General features: G+C 40.2%; 1 protein-coding gene across 1 annotated transcript; it reads right to left on the reverse strand.

Annotated features, from left to right (window-relative positions):
- On the reverse strand, positions 1-25,256 carry LOC101870585 (cytosolic phospholipase A2 epsilon-like). The gene is made up of 20 exons (XM_031044488.2): positions 25,117-25,256; positions 23,514-23,586; positions 15,588-15,724; positions 15,148-15,279; positions 13,775-13,815; positions 12,794-12,836; positions 12,149-12,212; positions 10,636-10,796; positions 10,314-10,406; positions 9,613-9,650; positions 8,814-8,970; positions 8,220-8,356; positions 7,507-7,729; positions 6,214-6,328; positions 5,451-5,588; positions 4,695-4,802; positions 3,809-4,000; positions 3,355-3,521; positions 1,755-1,938; positions 1-917 (listed from the first exon to the last, which is right to left on the reverse strand). Exons 1-20 carry the CDS (start codon positions 25,141-25,143, stop codon positions 679-681), a joined length of 2,469 nt encoding a protein of 822 aa, XP_030900348.2. The 5' UTR covers positions 25,144-25,256; the 3' UTR covers positions 1-678.
- Positions 25,257-26,194: the final 938 nt, after the last annotated feature.

The raw sequence follows: 26,194 nt of genomic DNA on the forward strand, positions 1-26,194 counted from the left end.
TTCAAAACAAGTTTGTAAGTTTGATTTAACTGATAAGAAGAGGTGTCATCAAAGACCTAAATGGCCATCATCCATACATCCATTACCCAATACAGCTTTGAAAAATAAAATATCCTTCATAAGATATATATATACATATATATTTCACCACAGTTCATGACAAAAAAAGCTGTTGGGAAACAAAACTCTTGAAAGGTAGAACGCCGTTTAATTCAAGTTACTAAAACCAAGTAGTAAATAGATAGTGCATGGTCACCACCTTTTGTGTGTGAAGAGGGCTTTATGGATTTACAACCACTGGTCTCAATGAAATGTTGTAATATTTTACAGATGAAAAAATACTAGTGACTAGCCACCAAGACAATAAGAGGTTGCAGGGATAGAGAGCTAAAACTATTTCCCTGTCACACACAGCTGGAAGTTTGCCACTAGAGCATCACAGTGAGATGGTGCTAACGACACAGACTGCTGTGTTTGGTATCACAACTCCAGATCAAAAAAGCAACTCCTACTTAGTGAGTTGAACTGTGTGGATTTGAAAGTTTTGATTGATTTCAAGTTTTCTTTTTTGAGAAGGTTAGTTAATCTTAGATAGATGGCAGCTGCCAAGAACAATGAAGTAGATATTGCATATGTGCTGTCATGGTAAATACTTGGTAAGGGAGAGGAAAATGCTGTTCAAGCAGAGGACTGTGCTTGCGATGCTGGCTGGCTCAGAGCTTGTTTCTTCCGTGCCACAGCCATGCGCAAGGCCTGAAGAATCATGTTTTCGTTGTTCATGATGTTGTAATCAGTCAGCTTCAGCAGCTTGTTGAAATCTTCTACTTTCAGCGAGACCTCCCTTGTTGAGTATGGAGAGCAGAAACTGGAGAGATCAACCTTGCCCAATTCCATTTCAGCAGCGCTACGTGTCATGCCTGTCAAGGGGAACAAATAAAGGTGCTTGTATTATCTCAGGAAGTTACAGTACTCCAATAGATCATGGGAAGAATAATTTAGAGAGATCACAAATGTAATTGCTGTGAAGACAAGTGCAATGTTATGATGCCTGAACAAATCCTACTGAAATTGTGTCACTGAATATCATTCTATTGCAAACAGCACCTTCTACTGGCCAGCTCCTGGCACATCATTTTATATGGTCACATGCTAAAGTCAACCTAGAGGTTGTCAAGTAAAATACATACTGAAGGTAAAAGGAATAAAGATACATAGGACAGGAAGAAGCAGAATGTTAATAGCCTTGGAAATCATTGTGACAACAAAGCCTGCACCTCAAATACTAGCCCAAAAATTGCACAGTGACTGTATTAGTTAATGCACTATTGCTTTCATTTTCCAAAATATGCAACCGATACATTAAACAGCACAAATAGAAAGCACAGTGACCCTCCACAGAATGATCATGTACTGGACAGGTAATTTTCCACTAAATCTGACCATCATAAGAATACATCATCTGACAAATATGTTTTATTCTACATGATAAACTTTTGGAGATCACAAGAAGAAATTAGTTCTCATTCCTCTACTTGCAGAACTTGTTTCTTCTTTCACTGAATTGCATCAAGACTCAAAGTTATGACCAAGATTTGACCTGATTTCAAAAATGGTTTGTGTCAACCCCTTTTGCAATATATTCTCTAGTAGGAACAAGCAAATAAAGGAGTTTTGTATTGGAGCAAGGGAAAAAACATCCAGGGAGTGAGAACATTCATTGGGTCAATAAAATTAAATCGGTACTGTTAACTTACCAGGTGCTACGTATTTTTGGAAGGTGTCATTCACCAATGGGAAATAAAGCAGCAGAGGAGCTCCTGGGGTGTCTGCACCATCGAACATGTAGCACTCCTTCAGGTTCTTCTCGTCATCCTTCAGGCCAATGCTGGGAAACGGAATTCCCTGCTCCGAGAAGTATCTGCAAGCCTGCTTCAAGGGCTGGTCATGGCCCAACAGCAGCAGCATAAAGAATGGAAAAGATACCCAAGATCAGGCTGCTGCTGAAGCCCAGTAGTTCAAGCCAAGTTACACAAAATAGAGTGGTAGCACTGGACAGCCATCAATAATGTGAGCACCAGCAGCTACAGATATGTTTTTCTCTTCCCTGAGGAGCTATTTGGAAACAGTCTTACAGGAAAACACCTAATATCAAGATGGTAATGAGGGTTTAAATACATACCAAGGCACATTTCTAAAATGGGAATATGATTTAGGAACAGAAGAAATTAATTGAAAGCATGTTATAGAGCACCATTAACTAAGTGAGAACTAAGTCAGAAAATTGTAGATCTAAACAAAAATAAATTTTCAGTCCAAGACAGTAAGATTCATAATCACATTGTTTATGTAGCAGTATAACTTGTGAGTTGACCTCAATAGATTTCAGCAAGGTTTTGAGACCAACCTATAACTTAGAATTTTAGAAATAATGAGATTTCAAAGTAAAATATGTTAGACCTCAAAACAGCACTTCTCAAAATAGTAAAAGCATTCATCAAATAGCTTATTTGTGATGTTCAACGTTGTTGAATTATCTAACAGAACGCTGAACTACCACCTCAGTTTGTTTGAATTAAGTATTTCCAGAAGACTTCTGAGTACAAGAAATGTAATACAAGTTTTTCAGCTGCAGTACAGACACAAATATGTGTCATGTGGCAGCACAGCATAACAGCATTGAAGTATCCTCCATTTGAAAAAATGACAGAACCTGAAGAACTCCATGTTTTCTGTGGTGCTGTTCAAGGACAGGTTTATAATTCCAAGTCCGTATTGGAAGACTAAATCCACCTTTTTACATGGTGCATACCACTTTCAAAATCAATATAACCATTTTAACTAAATCAGATTTCTGTGAACATAATAAATGCCTTTAATATCTTGCTTCAAGCCCTCTATTTAATGAGAAAAAATCTATTTATTAAAAGAGAAAAAAATAAAGATGAAGAAATTCTTCACTCATTAGGCTGTTCTTGAACAGCTAGAAAATCACATATAAAATACATATTAAAGGAAAATGCAGACTAAATTCAGCACCTGAATCATGAAGTTTTCCCAGCTATAGCTGTGCTATTCAATCTTACGTATAATTGCAATAGAAGATGCAGCTCAACAATCATGACTTTACTGTGCCACACTATATTTAATTGGTGAAGTGTTTGGGGCTATTTCAAAAGTCGTTAGAGAAAACTGAAGATATTTTCCCTTCTGGGAATTTTCATTCTTCTTCTATGGTTTGGAAACACCCAGTTACTAACTTTTCCTAAGTTCCATGTTTTACAGACAACTGTGTGAAAGTTGTGGAAAGCAGAGGGAAAACCATTACTAAACCAAGACAGTTTTCAGACTTCTCACCAAGGTCTGTGATCCACCAGTGTAATTTAAGTGTATGATGAGGTCCACTTTCCGCTCTGGTCTCAAAAGGGGTGGGCAGCTGGTTTCAAAGAAGAAGGCTGCATCTACCAGTTCCAGGTGCTCTGAGTTGCCTCTCAGGTCATTAGGAGAAGCATCTAGCAATGTGTCTGAAGAGTAAAAGATTCAGAGTTACTAGCAAACTTGCAATAATATATCTGGAAAGCAAAAGGAAAGCAAATCTCCCTCTCATCCAGGATTTTTCCTTTGCTTTGGGGTAGAATGCAGTGATCCTAATGCTTCATTTAGCCTCTCCACTTGTTTCACTGGCATTTCCAAACCCATGGGCTGCACCCACTCAGCTTTCCTCAAGATGTTTAAATGGCCCCCACTAATTCACAGCCCTGCATCTGCCCTGATGACCACTGAGGGACATAAGCAGGAGTGGTGTCCACACCTTTCCACTTTGCAAAATGCTCCTGCTGGATGTACTCGTTGTGCATCTGGAAGCCCCTCAGGAAGTTGTGGTACTTGGACACAGCAGGACGATCCGTCAGGATATCCCGGAGAGTCGTGGAGAGGCCAGTCGTAGGTGTGAACATGCATGTAGCCATCTCATATGGCTTCTCAGGCAAGTCCGGTTGTTCCTCTAGAGACACATGGTATAAATGACATGCAATTGAATTATAACAACAGTAAAGAGGAGTCTAGATGCAAAGAGGAGGATGGGACAGCTCTCAGCATTATGTTATTTTTCCCTACAGTCTGCTGTGAGTTCTGGTTAATTTCTTGATGGAAATGCAAACTTACTTTCATTTTGTAAACCCTGATTGGCTCTGAGCCTTGTCCAAGCTAAGGCCAGGTTGGATGGAGCTTTGACCTACCTGATCTACTGGAAGGTGCCCCTGCCCATGGAAGGGGGATTAGAACTAGATGAGCTTTAAGGTCACTTCCAACCCAAACTAGTTTATGATTCTATGCTATGATTTTATCTGACTAAAGGATCATTTTTCTTATGTTCTTCATGCTTTTCTATTTTTTGTCAGTAATTTACTTTCCCACTAAAAAAAAAAAAAACAGGAAAAATCATTTTATTTATACATTTAAAGGAATTACTGCTTTTAGATTCCATGTAGGTTAAATATGAAACTCAAAGCTTACTTTAAAAAGAATAGAAAAATTTGAATATTTCATTTTTAAATTAAATATTTTTACTTTAAAAAAAATAAAGTTTTTCAATTTGATTTGGCTGTCAACAGCTGAATTCTACAGAAACTTGAAAATCATTTATATAAACCCAAACATAAGAGTTTGGATGTTTTTTCAAAAAAGCTGAGATTTACCTATTTCAGCCACTTTGTCGTGGGTCCATCTGTGCCAGAAGTCCTCTGAATTGTCAGCTGCATGCCAAGCATCCAAGAGGTTTTTGGAGAAGATACTGCTCCACATTCCTGGGAAGTGGGAGAGGTATAATAAGTAGTGCTGAAGTAAATACAAGAAAGTTATTTTTAAAATTGCCTCTGCTCCTTCCACAGCTGCTCTTTCACTTTTTTTTCTATTTCTATCTGAATTTCCCAAACATCAGTTTCAGCATAGAGCTGTCTCAGAAGGCAGAATTATTTGAGAAGAAATTTCAAAGGATTTTCCTTTCTGCTATGTTTTACCTGGAACTTTTTTTTTTTTTTTAATTTTACATTGTCATTTTCATATTGATAAAGAAATATTTTCAGCCAGTTCCTGCTATGGTTCCCCTCTTTCTTGCCCTATTTATTTTGTCTTGCCGTTTCCATCAGCTTACACAAAGTGTTGTAGATCTCCCATTTTCAAAGGTTTTGTAAGCTATAGGAAACGGTGGTGCTTCACAAGCACTCACAAAAGTATATAACAATCTTTTTTGCCATTTTAGTTTCATATTATCTTAGTCCAAATGATAAAACCACCTTTGCAGGTGAATGAGCTTCAGGAGACCTGCTGAATTTCAGCTGACTGACCCAGTACTTCTGCTGCCAGAAGCAGAACAACAGGTTTCTGGGGACTGATTTCTAACATCATTAGTGTTTGCATGAAAATGTTGTCACTCTCCCAGGCTGGTGAGTCACCTTGCATGAAGCAGATCCGGGACTCAGGGAGCTTCTTCATCAGGCGACCCATGAAGAACTCGCTGCCAAAATCCTCTGCACGAATGAAGGCGCCGTATTTCAGGAAGCCCACTTCATACGGTGTAAACTCTACCCACTCTGCCAACACAAGCACCAGCAACGTTAGCTCTGCTACTAAAACCAGTCCAATTGCTAGACATGGAATAAGCCTTTCAGGTGTCAGCCCTCACAGACAAACTGGCTTAGCATGTGCCCTGAGCAAGGCCTGCTGAGAGCCACCACTGAACCAGCTATCACACAGCCTATGGGTTTATGAAAGAGCAATGTCAGGGCTAAGGGAAAATTCTAGTTCTTTCTTTTTATCTGGCAAGCGGGATAGAAATCTGTATTCTAACTAAAACACAATTTGACTTCTATTGGTTACTGCCTTTAGCCAACCATGAAACACACGTTAAGCAAACCTAAAGCTCTAGTGAAACACTTTCTATAAGAACCCATAATGTTTTTGAGACAGTGTCAGGGATATATATTGTGTTATTAGTCTGAAGGTACTGTCTGAACATGCACACTTACATACCAGAAGATCTTAACAAAATACTGAACTGCTGCTGTCTATCCTGTGGCTGATCAGTTACACTTTACACCTCTGAACAGGACTTCCCCTGGCTTGGAGTGAGAATTTAAAATAATTATTATTTACAGCATCCCCACACTGTGCCTCCCAAGGGAAAAGCATAGCTCTTTTCCAGAATGGAAACATTACCTCTAAAATCTTTGGTGGCAACTTTATCCTTCACATTGAGGGCAAGGTAGATGGGCAGTGGGTTCTGACCCTGATTCACTGCCTGACGTTGATCAGAAAGTCTGTGGTGGCATTTCTGGATTTGGAAAAAAACACAACATATTATCTGATAATCAGTTCCTTGAAGACATCAGCTTGTAAATCTGAATATGGGATATAATTTTCCTGAATTTCCTCCTAAATCTTCTTCCACATGCTTAAATAACAGAGGGCAAGAAAATCATGGGGACAGGAATAATTGCTGTTAAGGTAAGCAGACAAGTTTTACATTCAATATACAATGACAGTAATGGGCTGCTTCACATGCTATTCTAACTTTGCTTTGCTAAATATAAATGAAATAATATGGCAGGTCTGGATAATTCAGCTGTTATCACATACTTCATCTGTTAAGCATATAAATTCTTCAAGGCATCATGTTAATGGCCCTTCTTAGTCCAGATTTTTTTTAAAACAATATTGAAAGTTAAGATCCACAGAGGAAAAATCCATGAGCTGTCCAATACTAACAACTTATCTTGTATATGAAATGCAGATTTCGAGTGCACTTCAGACAAATTAAATTCTAGCAAATTTTACTATGTAACACTGAGGCCAGACATACAATGTGAAATATGCTATGAAATTACAGTGTATAATTTTACCTGTTTCACATGGACAAAATAGAAACCACATTTACACGATTTTGAAATAAAATAGCTATTTCTCCAGCTATCATCAGTCTGCTGGCTAATACGAAAAGTTTTGCTTGTTTCATTACAACAATCAGGAACCAGAGGTCCTAAGAGATCAAATCTGAAGTAGCTGAAAGGCACCTGCAAAATCAAAGTTTCTATACCTAAAATGTCTCAGGAACTCTGGATCTGTATACTTTCTCATCACTGTAACACAAATTGCAGTAACTACATATGCGGTACATCTTCAGTACATTCAAGGTATAACTGCAGTTAGTGTAAGTACTGCAGCAATGGAGATATTAAAGCATCAGGCCATAAAAACCACCCAAGAATCTAAAAACCTTCTTGGACTGCTACAGTGTTAATTAGCATGCTCATTATTTTAGAGCTAGTCTGAGCATTTCTATGCTACATTCAACCGCACTTTAGGCTCCAGTGTAGACATACACTATGTCTTCAAGTTATTAATGTAAATGACTGGTGTTTTGCCTATATACCAAGTGTCTCTTCCTAGGGTTTTAATTTCTTATAAAGGTCATAAAGTCACAAACTTTATGAGAAGATGTATAGACATTACCCCATCATTTAGCATGGCTTCAATCATGAGCCCCCACAGATCAATAAAAGATGTTTTATGTCCTGCTTGGGTCCTTTGGCTCAGCTCTCTGTAATAATTCCTCAGACTTCTCAAGCAAAAAGCTCCCATCTTACACTTGGCTGCTTGCTTCCGAGCTTCGATAATTATTTCTCCAAGATCTTTACGTGACCAATCAGCATCTTCATACAATTTAGTCATTGTCCTGCAGGCAGAAAATACAATGGAGAGTGGAAAGAAATGAAGAAGATGCTTTTGAAACTCAGAGGATATACTTCACAGACCTTTGGGCACTTTTTGCTCTATCTTTGGGTTACTCTTTGAGCCTGCTTTGAGCAGAAACACAAGACTAAAGTCAATCAGATCTGGGATCCAACACAAGCAGCTACACGAGCTGTCTATGCTGCTTCTGTCCAGCAGTAAGTAACCATAAAGGATCATTTTGCATAGGATTAAGGATGGTTGTACTTCCAATAAAGTCTCCTCTTTTGGTGACAGATAAGTCACTTCAATTACACCAAATGTATGATGCATAGTAGGCCTTTCATAGGTGACCTTGACATTCACAGACAAAGCTGGAAAGTAATAACTCAAGAGACCCCATTTATCATTGTCAAGATTTAAAACTCTAGACAAAGTACGGGTTTTGCTTAACACCACAAGATCCAAATAGCAGTATCAAAATGACTCCTCACCATGTGGTGCCAGAGGAGCCACTGATGTATGAAACACAATCCAGAACACGCAACTTTTGAAGACCCAAAATGCTGCCATACATGCCAGTAAGTGCTCTTATCCCACATCCTGCTGTGGTCACAGCCACTATAGGCACCTGTTCAACACAGAAAAGGGCAAAAAGAAGAGTTTGAGAAACAGCATTAAATCACATCCATGTCAAAAGATGACAGATGTGCAAAAGCAACATTCAGACTCCAGTAACATATAAATTAGAGATAAAAAACTGCTCTGTAAGTTATACAGGTTGCTGGATATCCCTGTGAGGTACAGTAGAAGATCTTGGCACCTCAGGAAGGATTTTTTAAGAAACATGGACCAAACCCCTTGGTTTGAAGTTCCTTCAAATGATCCACTTGAAAGCCAAGTGGAAACAGAGACTTTGCTCATCCAGACTGTTGAGCTCTCCGGCTGAGTTCACCCTGGCTGCAAACAGTGCCCTGGAGCTGCTGGCAGAGGTTCTCACATACCATCCAGATTGAGGTGAGAAATCACTCCTCATCTCCAGGCTTCAGGGAGAGAGTAAAGTACCCAATAGTGCCTTTCCTAGTTACCTCATGCTCTTGCAGATCTTCCTCCAGATGAAGAACACTTTTCAGTGCATCAGCAACCACCTTCCTCCGGTTTTGCAGGAAATTCTGTTCATCAGTGCACAGGTCAAACCCCAGGCGGGCATCTAGGTTTCTTGTCCTGTAAAACAGACCCTGGGTCCTGAGACCAGGGCACAAATGTTGTTATGTTATTACTCACCATGGTCAACACCATCTATGCTTATGTCTGTTTACAGACCAGCTTGTGTAAATGAGAAACAGTACAGACTGACCTCTGCTAATTGCTGCAGCTCCTAACAAGAATGCAAAAGGGAAGGCAGAGCAGAACATGACATACTGTCCTGGTATGGTAACAAGGTACCTACAACACATTTCTGGTTTTATTTGCTCATGTAATTAATTTTTGCTGCCATATATGCTTATAAGTAGATAACCTGTCAACAGGCACTGCAGTTTAGGGAAACAGCTACCATGCCTTTGTGTATTTTGGTTTTATAATACAGAAATCTGATTTCTTTGTGGAGCTGCTCTCTCCACCTGTAGACATAGTAAGTGCGCACAAACTGAGATCTACTTATTGAGCTGCACTAACAGCTTGGGAACTTGGAGGAAAGGGTGCCCATGATTTAATTCTCCACCACTGAAAAAGGAGAATCTGGCAAACAAAAGCCTGCAACCCAAAGACAAACACACCTCTGCTTACAACTAAGCTTGCATGAGCCCCAGCTGATTTCAAACGAGCTTTGTGTAGGTGCAAATGTCTCCCAGTTACAGGATCAGCTCTTGCTGGAGACACACTTACCATTCACTTGCCTTTGTGTACAAGTCAATTGTCCTGTCCTGAAAATCACAATACAAACAGTGTAAGCATGTTCAGGTCATTAATCCTGCACCTTCCTCCCTCACTTCATCTAGGAGCTGAGTTTCACTGTCTTTGCATTTAGCAATACAGCTGCAGAATCTGGCCAGCCATGGTCTGGGCTGTGAAAGACATAATGAGCTCCAGTGCATTCTGGGCTGAATAGAAGTGGCCCATTCTCCCAAGCCAGGTGGGCTTAGAGCCCCTCAGCTTTTCATAGCTGAACACCTAACTCAACCTTCACTTTCTGGGAAGGTTGTTGAAATCTGGACATCTAAACCACAGGAATATGGATGTTCTCTGTTTTATCCTCCACTTCAGGCTCTCCCTTCACAAATATGTCTTAATTGTCATATCCATTACTGTTAACTTGCATACTATGTTGATGAACATGTTAGATATGTCCTGAGGAAATTAGTTTAAACTCAGAACTGGGTTGAGCAGCATGCCTAGAACAACATGCAGAACAAATATTGCATAGTTGCAGAGTGATTGTTATTCACACCTTAGACTGTAGCATTTGTCTTTCCTGACAGGAACTGAATCACTGACCTATAAGACTTGTCACCCACCAGACTGAGTATGTCAAACATCAGCCAGTCCATATGCTGGGCTGGTTTTTATTAAGAAAGACTTGTTCTCACCTCTGCTACTGTTATTTTCTCTTGTATAGGAAGTGAGTTCAGAGCTAGAATTACAGACTCGTTCATATCCCTTTCATTTTGACTTGAGATAGACTGGAAAAAAGGGTAAAAAAAAACAATGACAGTCAACTATTACACAAAAAAGGGGGAAAAGGGACACAAAAAAGGGGGGAAAAGGGGTAAAAGCAGTCTCTCCCACCTCACTCATACATGGACTTACCAATTCTATGCATACACACACCTTCACACACACTCAGGTCTCAGAGGCCCCCAAAGAAATACGCAGCAAAGAGCCAGCTACACATTAGTGGTGGTCACATACCCGGCTGAGCCTCCTCCGCCGTGGTAAAGCCACAGTGAGCGCTGAGTGATTATACTTGATGTAGTGGAACCTGGCCGGGGAGGTCGGGCAGATGCAGGAGCTCAGCGTGTGGATCTGGGTTCCTTCATATGACCCATCCACCGTTAACGCAAACTTTCTCTCTGAAGCAAAGGAGTTTCAAATTCAAGTTCTTCAAAAAAAGGTGGATAATTTTTCTGCACAGTAATGTAATACATGTTTTTCCTAAGTAATTACTTTATTTTGATACCCAAATTATTGGATAGATAAATAAATACACACTTATCTCAGCCTTTAGGTTTCAGCTTCAGAGTTCATGTACAGACCATGCCATACAGCACCTACTGCTACAGTTACACTGCATTTCCATTTATACCCTGGCTGCTCAGTCTACCACTCTGTTTATTAGAAAATGATTCACAGTTGATAACAGTTTTGAGGAAAAAAAAACAGTCTCTCTCTCCTGAAAATCTGAAATTTTCAAAGTACCTCAGCAATAAGACAGTATGTGGTACCAAAATATTATTCTGGTACGATAATAAGGTATTTTGAAAATGTCAGCCTTTTCAGAGAAACCGTTTTGGTAGCAGAGGACAGTTCTCTTTGGAACCAGAAAAATCTCAGTCCTTCCATCCTGTTTCACTACTTCAAGCTGTAATATTCCTTTTGAAATAATTTCTCACACCTACAAAGATAATGTGTGGTGTTTTGGCTTTCACACAATAAACCTCAGATATGTGTTTTCAAGTAACTGAAAACCAGTCTTTATATAGAATATAATCAACACAGGTTCAAGGTGAAAAATACTCTGCAAATCCATACACTCAAAAGTATATAATCATCCTTCAAAAGATTTATCCCACTCAAGTATTTTCAGCTACATCTAGCAGACTTCTTCACTGAGCTTGAGTTCAACTGGACCATCCATGTGCTTAAGCAGTTTGCTGGATTGAGGCCATCAGGAAAAATTGGAGTGAGTTTGAAAATTGCATAGGAGATAACACAGGTCCGCAAGAACAGACTCAAGATGATATCAATGCACTGCTTAAAATGTGCAATTGATGTCTTTGGCAATATATTGAGTGTCATGTTTTACATTGTTAAATTGAAAGAAATTTTAAGAAGTTAAAATTATAAATGTGGCCCAGTCCTCATTCTATTTTCTGTGTCTCTGAATCCAGAAATAACAAGAGTTAACTCCAGTTTAGGCTCAAAAAATAAAATAATCAATTCCCGCACAAATACATCGAAATATTACAAGCATCTGACACAACTGTAGAGCAGTCTTTTGTGGGGAAACTGGTCCACATGCTCATCACACCATGTTCTATAATAATCTACTTTTTACCATCTACAGCCTCCTCCACAGGCCACTGGCATCAGTGAGATTGTCATGCATCCTAAATAACAAACTCCAGTGTTCAAGTGTGAAACACTGAGCATTTTGCCCTAAAGTGGCACCCAGATTTGCTCTGTAAGTCAGTGAAAGGCTCACCTGTACTGTCCTTCCTCAGTCTCCCACCATTCACCTGCACATCCAAACAGGAAACTTCACGGGACTGCAAAAGACAACCAGGGCAAGAGAAAAAGGTGTTTGCCTCAGCTGGTCCCTCAGTCATGTGCAGTATGCAGGGGTGCACTATGCAGGGGCCTGAGGCACACACCTCAGGGGAGAGATGGTGCCTTATAACCTCTCTACTAGATCTAGGGAAGTGTCATTGGCCTTCACACGGGAAATCACAGCTCATGTAGTGATGAGGAAAGAGAAGGGATCTGCTCACTCCCAGCTTGAGAAGCAGCCCCAAAGGGCCTGTGGGAGGACTGGCTGCAGGGAAAGGCTCCCTGGGCAGGGTTGCTCATCCAGGCTCTCCCTGGTAGATCCCATAGGGATGTCTGGGATCAGCTCAGATTGGGCAGAGATGAGCATCGGTGGCAGCCACAGCTTTTGCAGCTGCAGCCTCTCCCAGTGTGAGTCACTTGCAGGGATCATTTGGGAAAGCCAATACTGACACCAGCTTTAGCCTGACTCTTGGCCAATGCCTTCATGTCACTGTGTGGAGCAACTACCTGGAATCTTTAATACTGGCTTCGCAATAAGCATTGCTATATAGCAGGGTAAGAATTATGAAATAAAAAGTACCACTAAAACTCCATTAGTAACGATGTTTTCAGGAGGATCCGGACTAAAAGACAAAATGGAAAGCAATCAGTTCAAAACCAGCACTGTCTTTTACCTGTCTGGTTGAGTTTTTTGACCCTGCTTCTATCATAAATTCCTTATCCTTAAAAATCCATCTTTGAACAGGCTGCATGGGCAAACAGCATCAGAAATTGTAGCTAGACATTTGATCCAATTTGCCTCTTACAGGCTTCAGTCTGAAATTTAAACTGTTTATGGAGATCTGCTGAATAGAAGAGCTCCTTACTTATCAGACAGGATCATTTTCTGACACACTGAAACAAGTTAACACAGGGATGACATAATTACACTATTGCCCCATATTGCTCAATTTAAACCTGGGGAACAGAACTGAAAAGCTGGTGAATTCATCCAACATCCCATAACAAAAAAAAAAAGAAGAAAAAGTATTGCCATTTGCCTTAAAAATCAACAGCAGCACTAGGACTGATTTGCATGCACATTCTCTCCATTAACTGTGCAGACAACACAGAAACACAATAAAAATAAAAATGTATTCCCACAACTAATCAAAATTTCAAGTATCATTTTCCCCACATTGCTATGACAAAGCAAGCACCTGGGATCTCACAGTCAGGAGCAAGAGGGGTTTGAAACTTAGAATGACCTCCTCTGCAGGATGCCCATTGTAGCCTGATGAGTGGCATCCATCAGGGACAATGCTATGTTCCCATCAATATCTGTGCTAGATTCTCCATGTGTCTGGATGCCCAATGTAGCCACACATGCATCCTGCACTGTCATGCACCCCTTCTTCATTAAATGCTTTTCACAAGCATCTCCTCAACACCCAAGGTTCCCCTCTATTCTATTCACTCAGTGACAGTGTCAGGAGGCAGCAAGTATAAACTGATGTTTTGTGTCAGCAACAGTTTTTCTCTGGGTTACATTTCTGCTGATCATCTATTTGACGTTACGCACCTGCTCTCCATTGTGAATTCAACCTCCAGCTCCTCTTGTCCCTGCAAAAGAAAATAAAGGCTGTTACTGCAGGTTGGTCCTCTTGTGATCAGAGATACCCTGAAGGAATCTGTGCTCTTCAGGGGTCTCTCTATAAACTATTGTCCACCTTTTGTTATGGCACTTGCAGCAGATTTAACTTTCTTCCCATTATATATGTCATATTTCTAGTGTTTAATGCTTCTAAGATCGTAACCATTAGTTCAGATCTTGCAGGACAAATGTAATACATAATCCAGGGCCTCTTGGCAGTTTCTTCCCATTTCTGCAGATATAGGCTGACCCCTCATTGTTTCACAGGAGAGCCACAATTCCCCTTTCCCTTCCCCTCCCAAAAGCTCCCACAGTCCCCACTAATCCTTAGCAAGGGCAAGGCTGGATTTCTCTGATACATCCAAATCATCCTGCCCCTCTCCCAGCCCTCAGCCACAGCCTGCTCAGGTGTGCCTGGCAACACACGAACATAGTGGCACACCTGACTGTATGAAGCCCAGGCTGTTCTGGAGCATGTGCTTTGGTTTGGTGAAGTTGGCACACATGGACTCATTGCATGCTCAGACTTCATCTTTGTAATTGCCTCCCCCTGAGATTTTCTCCCTCCTTTGTAGGTTTTGTGCATTATCTTGTTGCCCTCTTGGTTTGAGCACTAAGGAAGAGTTTCAAGGCTAGGCTGGACAGGGCCTTGAGCAATCTGGTCTAGTGTAGGACATCCCTGCCCACAGGAGAGCATTGGAACTAGATGATGTTACAATCTTTTCCACCTCTAACCACTCTATGATACTACGAAAATAGAGCATGGAGCTGTATTACAGCATTTCTAAAACAGGTATTAATTCAACACTCGCTCAATTACTTCTAGGCCTAAACACTGTCCTTAAAACTTCAGTATAAAGTTGTCTCAACCATATGAAATCAAGACCTGCTGAAAGCTCCATTATTTTAATAGTTAAGCTATGCAAGGTGCGTTATCTTCATTTTCCAAATAAGCTGAATGTCACATTAGGTTTGGGGTTTAGGACTGCAGTACATAACACATAGCTCAGAAATACCAGCTCCAACTTCAAAATAACTGGGGTAAACTCTTGATATTTTGACATCAAGGATAGCAACCAACCAAGTCTAGTAACACTGGCCAACTCTGTCTGTAGAAGCAGAACCCAAAACCTTCTGTAATTACAGAAGTAACACTTGACATCAACACTGAAACATATGGACATACTCAGGCGGCTAAATGGATATTAAGAAGAGCTTGTATATGGGACACATGAAAGAAAAGCTGAGACAGCTACATTCTCACCTGACCACTTAGTTTTGCCCTTGAATTTTATCCATACCTGTGGATTCAGCTGGAAAGATAGCTGAATGTTTTCTCCAAGCTGGATTTTGGAGACATCAAAGAAAACAGTGAGGAGATGGTCATCTTCAGTCGTTTTGTCCTCATCACAAACTTTAAGCTCCAGAATGTTCTGGGATCAAAAAAACAAACAAGCAAACAGATTATAAGGTTGAATAAACATGCTACAGATATTTCATTTTAGCTGAAGGAACTTGTGAAAGAAGTTCAAAAATGAAAAAATAGAATTTCTGCAGTTGCTCTCTACAAACTCTATTGGCTATGCAGATACAGAATTATCTAACCATGTAAAGCTAAATATCTACAGTAAGAAAGTGTGAATACTTCATAAGGGAACTCAGAAAGACCTGCAGAGTGGAAAGGTTATATGGTAGTTTGATATCTGGTAAGAATACCTGCTATGGATAGCCATGAGCCTACCTTAACCTGACTCTGAATTGTGAAGTGGAAGGTTTCATTCCATGTTGGGTTCTTGTTGTTCTGGACTGTCTTGGTGCGGAAATGCTGAACAGAAGCTGTTGGCAGGCTCAGGCTCACATAGCAATCAGACTGAGTAACTGTTGAAGAGAGGGAAAGTGTAAAAGCAATGGACCAGTTAAACATACCTACTACCCCACAAGGCATTGAATTTTTAAGCATAGAACATAGGACAATATGCAGAACACAGGCAAAGATGCCAGCTAAGGTACCTTAAAGCCAGTGCTAGACAGCCATATACTTTTACTTTTGTGTAAGCCTAGCAGTTTGTTCTGATTGAGAACAACTAGTTGCTGGAAAAAGAAAACCCAATAAACATTCAAACTACACAGTTTCATTGCACTCCTTTTCAAAGAGATACATATACATTGTCTGTTTATATCAGACTTCCAAGGGCTTCCAAAGGTAGGCATAAACACGCCTTAAAATTTCTGGGGTAGCTCTGGCTGTAAGTTCTGTCTTGTCTGCTTTCTGGAGCACCCTTTCTTTTTCTAGCACATCTGACTGTCAGTGGAGGGCAGGCAGGAGCTCATTGCACTGGAGCATGAAGCTCCATTGCTGTCACAGAAACCAGGTCTTCCAGCAGACTGATCTCAGTCTGCTTTCTTCCCTTTTGTGAAGCTGAAGAAGGGAACACATGCACACCATAAAGCTCAACAACAGAGCTTTTCAGGGGGAAAAAAAATCAATAAAAAAGCCTTTCGACAATAAAAAACTGATTGTCTGTGGAGATAAATTGCACTTAATCCTCTGTGAAATGGGTTAAAATAAGCACGTATGAAAAAAGCATTGAAATGCTGAACAGTTTTATGGTGCAACATGTACTTTGAGAAAGTCCTGAGGCAAATTTTTCACTCTTGAAGCTGTACAAAAAAAGTTGCTTAATGTCGCTATTTTCACCTCCATCTCAGTGCCTCAGCCAGAGTGGTAAAGGTTTTTGCAACACCTTATGTGCAGGTGAAAGCTTGCCCATGCTTCCCAGCACAGAGTTGATATTGCTTCTTTGCACAAGATTGCATTGCTCTGCTGTTTCAATTAGAGACATGTTCAGGTCACAATATTCATCTATTAATTTTAATGTTTCCAGATGTAGGGAGGGCAGTTGTAATGTTTTTATTTTCCTTTCTCAGCTGACGAGACCAGTTGCATAGTTTGTCTTCCCAACTGAGCTCCATCATAGGTTATGGATGTTCAGGGCCCGAGCTGTGATGTAAAACAGTGGTTGGCAGCAGTCTGCAGGTCTATAACGTCAGCAAGCACTTTCATTCTGAGGTCATAGCAATCTGCTCCAAATGTGAATCATGAGATTAAGAATCCTGTGGACCCACACTCAAAAGTCAGGGATGATCACCCTACAGAACAAGATCTGTTAGTTAGGGATGACAGCCTACTCTAGGGCCAAAGACAGCATGGGGGAGTATTGCTCATAAAAGCCAATCCCATCATTAGCATTGTAGTTCCTCTATTTGTAACACCACCTACTCAAGCATTCTTGCCATTGCAGAGCAGACACACCTTCATCTGCATAGACTTACGTCTTGTCCCACTCAGTTTTACTGGTAGACCTAGCTTTGGGAAATAGAATAATCAGCTTGGCCCTTTATCGCACTCCTGTGTAACTGAAGAATTAACAAAGCCAGACTTTATTTTTTCCCCTGACTCCCCTGGGACATAAGTCATTTTTGCTTGAGTAACTAAATGAAAAAAGAGTAACTTTGGTGAAGGTTGTTGTGGTTTATACAAAGATAAATAAATTCTAAAAAATATATCAAAACATATGGAAATTACCTGAGCTTCTAACAGTCCTAATAACTCCTAAGCTTCTGTGTGCATACAGCAAATATCCATATAAAAATATTTTTTGGCTCTTGGGAAGTCCAGATTTATACTAGCACAGACTGCTGTCTGCTGTTGTTCCCACTAGGAAGAAGGTCAGAAATGGCCAAATGCATGCCTCTGAGGGATCCAAGGTACACGTCACTGACATTTCCCAAATAGCAATACATTCATTGACTTTGTCTGTTGCAAAAAACAATGTATTATTTCAAAACCGTATCAGTTTTTTTCTGTAGGTGATCACTCTCTGCTTTTGCACTGTATCATATGCCTTTAAGAAAGAAATAACCACTTAGCAGAGCCCTGACCTCATTTAGATCTCTAACTTTCGCTGTGGGACTTCTGGCACCACCAGTAAAGAAGCATGGTTCCCTCTTCCTGTCTGCAAAATGTGCTTGGTGATGCCTTTTGCATTTCAGAGGTGTCCTCTGAAACCTAATTACCCCCTGCTCATGACGTATTTTCCAGGTGTAGTGAGGAAGGCACTTGGAACACCCAGGAACCTTTTTTACATATCTCGGATACCTCAGGACCACACTTTGCCCAACCAGCTCCAGGTACAAGCAGATGTGAGAACTTGCAATCCACAGCACATCCTGTGCCCAAGCAGGTTGGTCACTCCACAATATCCCATTGCCTTGTATCAGGTGCCTTTCCACATACACGTACAAGGTTCCCATTGCAAGCCACATGCAAACAAATCATTACCCTGGTACGTAAGCCTAACCACCACCTAAATACAGCAATTATACTCAAACATGATACACACCACAGAGCTTCTCAGCAGGGAACTGTTGTGTCCCTCCCCTGGATCACAACACGTGAGCAGCCGTCAAACATGCTCGGGGTGGCAGCCATGGTATCACTGTGGGGCAATATCCTGCCAAAAGCAGGTGTGGCAGCAGGTGTTTATGAAAGCACGGTCTCTTCGTCCAGTTATTACACTAAGTTTCTAATTATCTTCCAGGATAATAGCAGGACTGGATTGTAATTGTGTTGTACCATTAGAAAGCATTACAGTAACATGACCCATGCTGAAAAAAACCCACCATGCTGCATCCCAAGATGCAGGGCTCAAGCTAACATCTTGTTCTTGTCCAAGCTATAAATCTTGTTCTTGGTTCAAGCTAACATCTCACCTGCCTCATAGACAGCACAAATTCAAACAGGACTAAATGGAAATGGTTTCATTTTAATTCTGCTCCTTTTTGATGCTAACAGAAGCAACCTCCAGACAGCTTGTAACCTGGCCAGAAAGCTGGATGGCTTTCTCCTCTTGGACTTCCTTTAAGTGATCACATTGAGATTATTTCTAGGGGCTAGATTTTCTTCATGACTGTTAGGGTATAGTTATTATTGTGCTGAAATGATCTGAACCAAGAATGTGGTCTCAAACACCGTTTGCCCAGATCATTTCCTTCATCATGTCTCCGGGCACTCAGACCCATCCACGTCACAAATCATAAACTATCACCACCAGCTGAGGAAAGCATTTTTTCACCTTCCTCCCACACTGTGGAGCTCAGCAGAGATCTGGCTGAGGGCGGGTGGACAGCCAGAATCTAGAAGTGGTGAACATTAGATAATTTTGATCACTGGAACTTTAAATATTCTTTTTTAACATAAATTAAAAGATCTATTTATTTTTTTAATTTAAATAAGATGCTTAATTTTAAAGAAATTAAACATCTCCCTTCTTAAGGCCCTTCACAGACTGTCGGAATTCTTTCAGTCCTGGGAGATCAGTTTCTGCTTCCAGGAAACATTCAACATTTCCCTCCTAAAACATCTAAACTGCAGTAAAAACCTTTCCCACTCTCTCCCAGCCTGCCCTTCACATTGGGTAGAGCACGCTCCAAGTATCTCTACAACAGTACCACCAGTCTCATTGACACCCCTGCTTAAAGCTTCTATTTGCTGAGATCTAGCTAAATAAACTTACTTCCTCCCGCCCATCCCCCCATTTTCTCCCTTTATCAGTCCACATCCTCTTATTTTATAATGAGATTTCAAGCAGCACCTAGAACAATAGCCTGTTGGTGAGTAACTGCAACTGCTTAAATGGTGAACTAAGCAATATGTAATGATGAAACAATAACAACAGTGGAAGAACAGAACACCGGAGGAAGCCTGCAGGTTCCTGCAGTATCACATTTGACCATAGTTCCTCAAACAATAATGTATTTCACTGTTTCTTTTGAGGATCTCAAAAGCCTAACCACGAACTGTTACTGTAATGCTGCAAAATATGGGTTTCGATAAAAATTTGAAACATACTTAATAATTTTATAGCATGTTGTACCCAAAATAATATAAGCCTTATATTAAAAAGACCAAACTTGGCATTTTCCAAAATTAACAAGCTTAATTTAATAAAATAAAAAAAAAACTTCAAAAAATATAATTTTCTTATTAATAAAATGCTGAAGAATATTTTTAACTCTACATCAGTCAAAGGTCTATTTAGCCCAGGACCCACAGGCAGTGGGTCTCTTGGATGTTTTCAAGAAGCAGTGATTGATGGCTTAAAATTCCTCAGCTTGGCACCCGCATGTGGTTGCCTGTTACTAACCTTCTTGTTTAAACCTTCACAATCTCTTTTGTTTTCTTTGACATTTGTTAACTCCACTTAATGATTTTATTTATCTTTTATTTATCTTGTTCTTTAGCTCCTTTATCTTTTCTGGGGAAAGATCCTTGGTCCTCTTAAAGATGAACACCAGAGGAGAATACTCCCCACATTTAGTGGTGGGTGTCTAAGGAAGAGTAGAAGAAGGCAGGCATCATATAATGCTCTCTCAGCCTTCACAGTTTAAGATTCAGAGACTTCCTAAGCCAGAGCTCCCTGGATTTTTCTTCTATGAACTTGTCCAGTCTCTAGCTGGAGCTCACAAACTTTTGGCACCAGTCATCTCCTGCCATGGGGATTTTCCAAGCTGAACCACGTGCTGCAAAAAGACGTGTACTTCTGTTCTAGAGCTATAGTGATTGCTCAAGGATTGTGAGAGGCTGAGCTTGAAATCTGTAATATTCTGCAGAGAAAGCCATGTTCATAAGGATGGATTGTACTGGTGCACATCCAAGTCTCACCCCATCAGGGAGTCAGGATACAGATGGGATACGCACCCAAATCTGGCGACCGATCAGAGGTCCAGAATATCAAGAGCCCCAGTGAGCCTGATGGGGATGTAGGTGTGCTCAGTGGGAAGGGGGAATGTGAAGAACACAAACAAGGCCCTAGTTTCAAGGGTGGTATCAATGCTATCAGCTATGCATCACTGCACAAATGGAGATTAGTGTTATAATTTGCACACTGACGGGTCGGTGGGAAGAAGAGATGACACAGTGCAAGGGTGCATTAAAAAGATTCAGGATTTGAAAAACAGAATGAAAATTTTCTTAGATAAAAATACTATCTTATGCACTGAACTTCCATTCAAGGTGCTGTATTATGTATTCCATGGGAGATGTTAGTGAAGCTTTGAGAATCTATTGCTAGGGATCAATTTTCCCATCTCCATTGCCTGGAAAATTAAGCAGATAGACCAATAATGAAGTTAACTTGCAGCAGCAGGTTGAGAAATCTAAACACTAGGTAAATATTGAACAAAGTGAACCAAAACCTCAACAGAAACCTAGTGCAAGAAATGATGATGACAGGAGAAAATAACAAAATGGGATTGATTTTAGAAACAAAAAGGGTGGGCACAATTGATGATAGACAGAATGAGCTGATTTAAATTGTTAAAAATCTGTAAGATGCATGAGAAATAGATGACACCTCCCAGCTTGTTCTATCTAGAAAAGTTTGCAGGAAAAGAAAAGTGACGAAAACAGCTGTGAAAAGGAAGAATGAGAAAAAAAATAATCAGTGTTAGGAAAATGGTATTATAAAGAAGTTTACATCACTGGTGACCAAGGTGCACATGCTCCTGGGTTTCCTAAGGCTGTGTCAAGCTAATCTCTAGGGAGCTGTCAATATGACTGAAACAACTCAACAATATTCTCCCAGTTTTACACACAAGCCAGGAAAATTTTGTACAAGTGGTACATTTTTATTGTAAGTTTCCCATTTTTCTGCCTCTCAGTGAAAGTCTCATACAGTCACCAACATCTAATTTGTACTGTCACATTGCCAGTGAGTTTAACCAGAGGTTAAATTAATTTATTAAAATATCTGAAATATAGGATTACTTTTTATGATCAAGAACGTCTCATCAAAATATGCCACTTTTACAAGTCTGGCTGCATAGAAAGCTAAGTACTGAAATGGTTTAAAAGAAGATCTTTCTGATAAATGCAATGGCAAATCTTAATTAAAGCAACATTTGATTTTGCTGAGTTGAAGAAGCTGTCATTAAAAAAACAGATCCAGCAATCAAGCATAAGCAAGGCAGTATGATTCTATGACTCTATGATTTTCTTTTCCTACATGATGAAAGTACCCAACAGTCAGAGCATTCACTTTTTGCAACCGTTAGTTTTGGTTTGGTTGTGGAAAATTTTTTCCCCTCAATATTTTGACTGATACTGCCATTTCAAACAGATGATTGCTTGGCAATATTGGCAGTGAATGTCTGCTGTTCTGCTTTCAAGCCAACATCCAGAATATGCTTTACAGCGTAAGACAAAAGAGCCTCAGTCTTGAAAGCCAGTGCTGTGGATTTACTACTGCTCCAGACCCTCTGCCACACTTCAAAAGCACCTTTGTTTTTCAAACTGCTTCTTTAAGCAGCTTTACAGGCTGGTGGGATGTGTCGTGGACTACGAAGCAGAAATGCCTGAGCATTTCAGTATGTGTCCCTTGCCACAGAAACTTTCTAGTGTAGAGAAGAACAGCATCAAAACATAGGAAACACCCTTCAGAAAATAAACAGATTCAAGACATAATATAAATTGAAAGCCTTAATCTAGATAAGAAAAAGCTGGAGAGGAAGTTTGGTAAGCTCATTATCAGGCAAATGGTTTAATATAACATGGTTTTGCGGGAAGATATCTATAGGCTGTAGTTTGCCACACCTTTTTCTTTCAGTTTAGAGTGCACATTTGTACCTTCAATTAGGTTTTGGCTGTAGCAAGGGATTTCACTCCAGCCTATAACTGAGCTTCAAATCTCCTTTCTGTGCTTTAAAAGTAGTCCAGTAGAAAGGTTCATACAGACTCTTCTTCCCCATACATTCAGCAACAACAAAGCATCTTCTCTTCAATAAAAATTGGAGTAAGAAACTCCTCATATACCTTTGCTTACTAAAGAAACTGTAGCAGAACTTGAAATAAATCACTTTGGAAAGGCCCAAACAAACGTTTTGTCTTACATCATTTCAAATGAAGAAATTCATTTTGGTCTGCTTCCTAGAGAAAATTGCTAGATCCAGACCTTCTTATTTGTATAAATGAATGAATGTAAGACAATCAGCCACCTCCTTAGAGTGGAGGTGACTGTCATTCACAGATATTTTTCTAGTGCTTTGCAGTTCAGATATTTATGGAGCACGAATAAACTTGTACAAAACTCTCATTCCTGGACATTTTCTAAAAGCAATAAAGAACAGAAAAAGTTGACACTGTGAGCCCCCAGCTAAGTTTTGAAACATGGCTGTTCCCATGGCTGAATCAAATTTGACAGTCCATAAATGATGTTAAGTATGCAGTCCTAAGCTCACATGAAATACTCTGCAATAGGCCCAAGGATGCACAGGGTAGACATTACTGTAAGAAGGAACCATAGAAAGAAGTGCCCCATCTAAACTTCTTAGAGCCTTCTCTGTGGATAAAAATACCTTTCTTTGAAGATTCAGATGTGCATTCTGTGCAAACATCTGAACTACAACTCATGGCTAGACTTCAAATTTTCACTTGCAAAGATAAAAGAATAAATAATAACTTCCACCTATGCTATCTCACCTTCAGCATACTGCAGTTATGAATCTTGTCTCTCTTCTTTTATAAATACTTGTCAGTGTGACACTTGGTTATATTCCAAATGGTTTTACAAGGATGTTGATGCTGCAGGGTTATAACAAAGATACTCACACAAATCTGCTTTCCTGGCATTTCTCATCCGTATTATTTTTACAGTGAGCAAGTTGCATGGAGAGGGTTCTGTCTGTTGAACATGAGCATGAAGGGAGAAAGAACAGAAGCGCAGTCAGAGGCAGCATTGAATTAAGTGTTACAGTTCCAACAATCCAAGACATTTCTGAACTAAAGTTCTTTCTTTTGCATTTTCTTCTCCTTCATCCTAGGTTTGCAGCCAGGTGTGGCCAGAACCAAAATGTACGTTCCACCACAAACCAAACATCTGATGTCCTTCATTTTCCATTCTGAAGAAACTTGTGGTAACCCTTGATCTGAGGTGCCTGACTCTTGCAACCCAACAAGAAATGTATGGTAGTGAGCCTTGCAATGTTATTAATACAGCTGACACACACACATCTCCATCTGTGCGAATTCAAAGGATGTTAAATGTATTCACTGTATTTCACAACAAATAGCAGACAATCTAGCAGGGCAGGAATTAGTAACGATATCATGGTGTAATGATGCTGCTTGTCACCTGGTTTATAGCTATATCACTACATTGTTATGTCTGACGTAGAGCAGTGCTGGCTCCCAGATAATGAGGACCTGAAAAGTGTCATCCAGAGACCTATCCCAAAATTCTCAGTAGGGGGAAGTGAAAGCAAGAACTCTGTAATTATTTCTCTCTGAGTAATTCAGCTCATCCAATCTCCCCTTTTGCAAAAGTCACAAGGAAGTATCAATGGAAAACTCAGGAAACTACCTAGCCACAAGTGGTTACCAAACCTGCCAGGAAACTGGCTCGATTTTGTCATTCTCTCCCATCCTATGCAAGCATCAGACAAACATTGTGTTTAATCAAAAGTATGGGATCTGAAGCTGAGGTACTTTGTTCCTTAGATAATTGTTTTTTTTAAGAAATAAAAGGAGGAAAATCTGCACATTAAGTACTCTAAATAAAAAAATAAAAAAAACAACCAATACCCAAACCAACAAAAACAACAAACAAACAAAAAATTACAAAGAAGAACAAACCACCCCACCAACAACCAAGAGGAGCAAAAGAGAAAGAACAAAACTACGCAGTGGTGCAACAGTTCAAGCACGGGAATATCACTGCAACAAGCACATAGGTCACTATATAACAATATGCCACCATTGATTCTCTCATGCCCCAAAACACCCACAAATTTTAAAAGAGCTGTATTTAATACATCACATAGTATTACTTTCCTGGCTTTCCCAACGAACTTACTGACATTTGTGACATGTCCTTATATTCCCTCAGTAGGTTGTTTTGCCTAGCCCAGTTGGATGGCAGTGAAGGACAACAGCAGTGTATAAAAAGATATCTCTTTCTTGTTTTAATTAGGAATTTTCAAAGTATTCAAATTACTGCAACATTAATATCCTTTCATTCCTCAAGGACAAAACACAAAGCAGGCACCAAAAAAAACAGGCAGAAGCCCCACTTTGCTCTCAGCCTTGCTGCTGAAGAAGGAATCTCAGAGCTGAAAGTACAGGAGGCAGAACACCACATCCTACAGCAGGTACCCCCTGCTATCAAGGGGCTGTCTACACAACTCATCACAGAGCCTCCTTTTTCTTTCCTTACCTGGCTTTTACTGAAGAACAACCCCATGGTGGTCTTTTCTGCGGCTGAACCAGGTATGAAACGTGCAGTGGATGGGTTCAGAGGACTCTCAGCCACGCAGCTTCTTATGCTTTAAGCTGCCAGGAGCAGCAGGCAGATGTGTTAGTGCCTGACTCAGCGCCGCCTCACCCCAACACCACTGCTTGAGCAATCCCAACTCCTCCTCCTGCCCCGGAGGTGAGTGTGTGCTGCACACCTGCACCAAGGCACAGAAGCCCAGGCTCCAGTGCTGCAGAAACATGGTCTTTGCAGCTGCAATGGAGAGGACATCAAGACCTGAAAGGGATTTCCCTTTACAGTTACAGGCACTGAGAAAATATTTTATGCTTTTAAGCATCCTTAACACTTCTTGAGGAGGCCACAGTGCCATTGCACAGTGGAGGGCTGTCAAACTCCAGCACCCTGTATGGAGGTGGCTAATGCCAGCCAGGGTCCATCTGGCTGCCCAGGAGTGAGCAATAAGGATTTTTTTGGTGAAGGACATCAAAACAAACTGATGTGCATACAAAAGACTTTCTGTAGCCTATTATTGCCCATAGGAAACAGAGGGATCTTTGTTTAAAGGCACATCTGAAAGATTGTTTCTTAATCCCCATCTCACCTTCATTTTGCTCAATACAGGCAGTAAGCTTTCAGCCAAGCAGCTATTGCAGTAACATATAATGCAGGAAACAATACTCAAATCACCTGTTGAAACTATGAGTTTCCCTTGTAAAGACAAAGATTTAAAGGCTCATTCACTTCTTAAAAAGATTTGTCATTTTTCGCATCTGAATTAAGGTGCTTCAAAGAATAATCTCCAAGAAGATGCAGTTGGGAGGGTGAAATTTATGTTGAAACTCACATTAATTATTCTTTATATTCTCATGTATTCTTCATGTCCTCACGTTTATAAGGCTTCACTGTACAGAGCACTGCACATCATGTGAGATTGTCAGTGTTTCAGTGAGGGAGCACAAGAACTGAGTACACAAGGAAAATACAAGAGGGGTTTACTGGTTAAAAAAAAAAACATAATCCTTGTTATTACGAAATTTAA

The sequence above is a fragment of the Melopsittacus undulatus genome, chromosome 4, assembly GCF_012275295.1.
Source record: "Melopsittacus undulatus isolate bMelUnd1 chromosome 4, bMelUnd1.mat.Z, whole genome shotgun sequence".
Lineage (NCBI taxonomy): Eukaryota > Metazoa > Chordata > Aves > Psittaciformes > Psittaculidae > Melopsittacus > Melopsittacus undulatus.

Excerpts from the sequence above, each read along its gene's own strand:
- LOC101870585 (XM_031044488.2), bottom strand. The coding sequence starts at position 25,143 with ATGGGGTTGTTCTTCAGTAAAAGCCAG. Across the intron at positions 12,837-13,774 it reads GAATTCACAATGGAGAGCAG|TCCGGATCCTCCTGAAAACA; the intron begins GTGCGTAACGTC and ends TTTGTCTTTTAG. Across the intron at positions 7,730-8,219 it reads GGCTCCTCTGGCACCACATG|GACAATGACTAAATTGTATG; the intron begins GTGAGGAGTCAT and ends TTCTGCCTGCAG.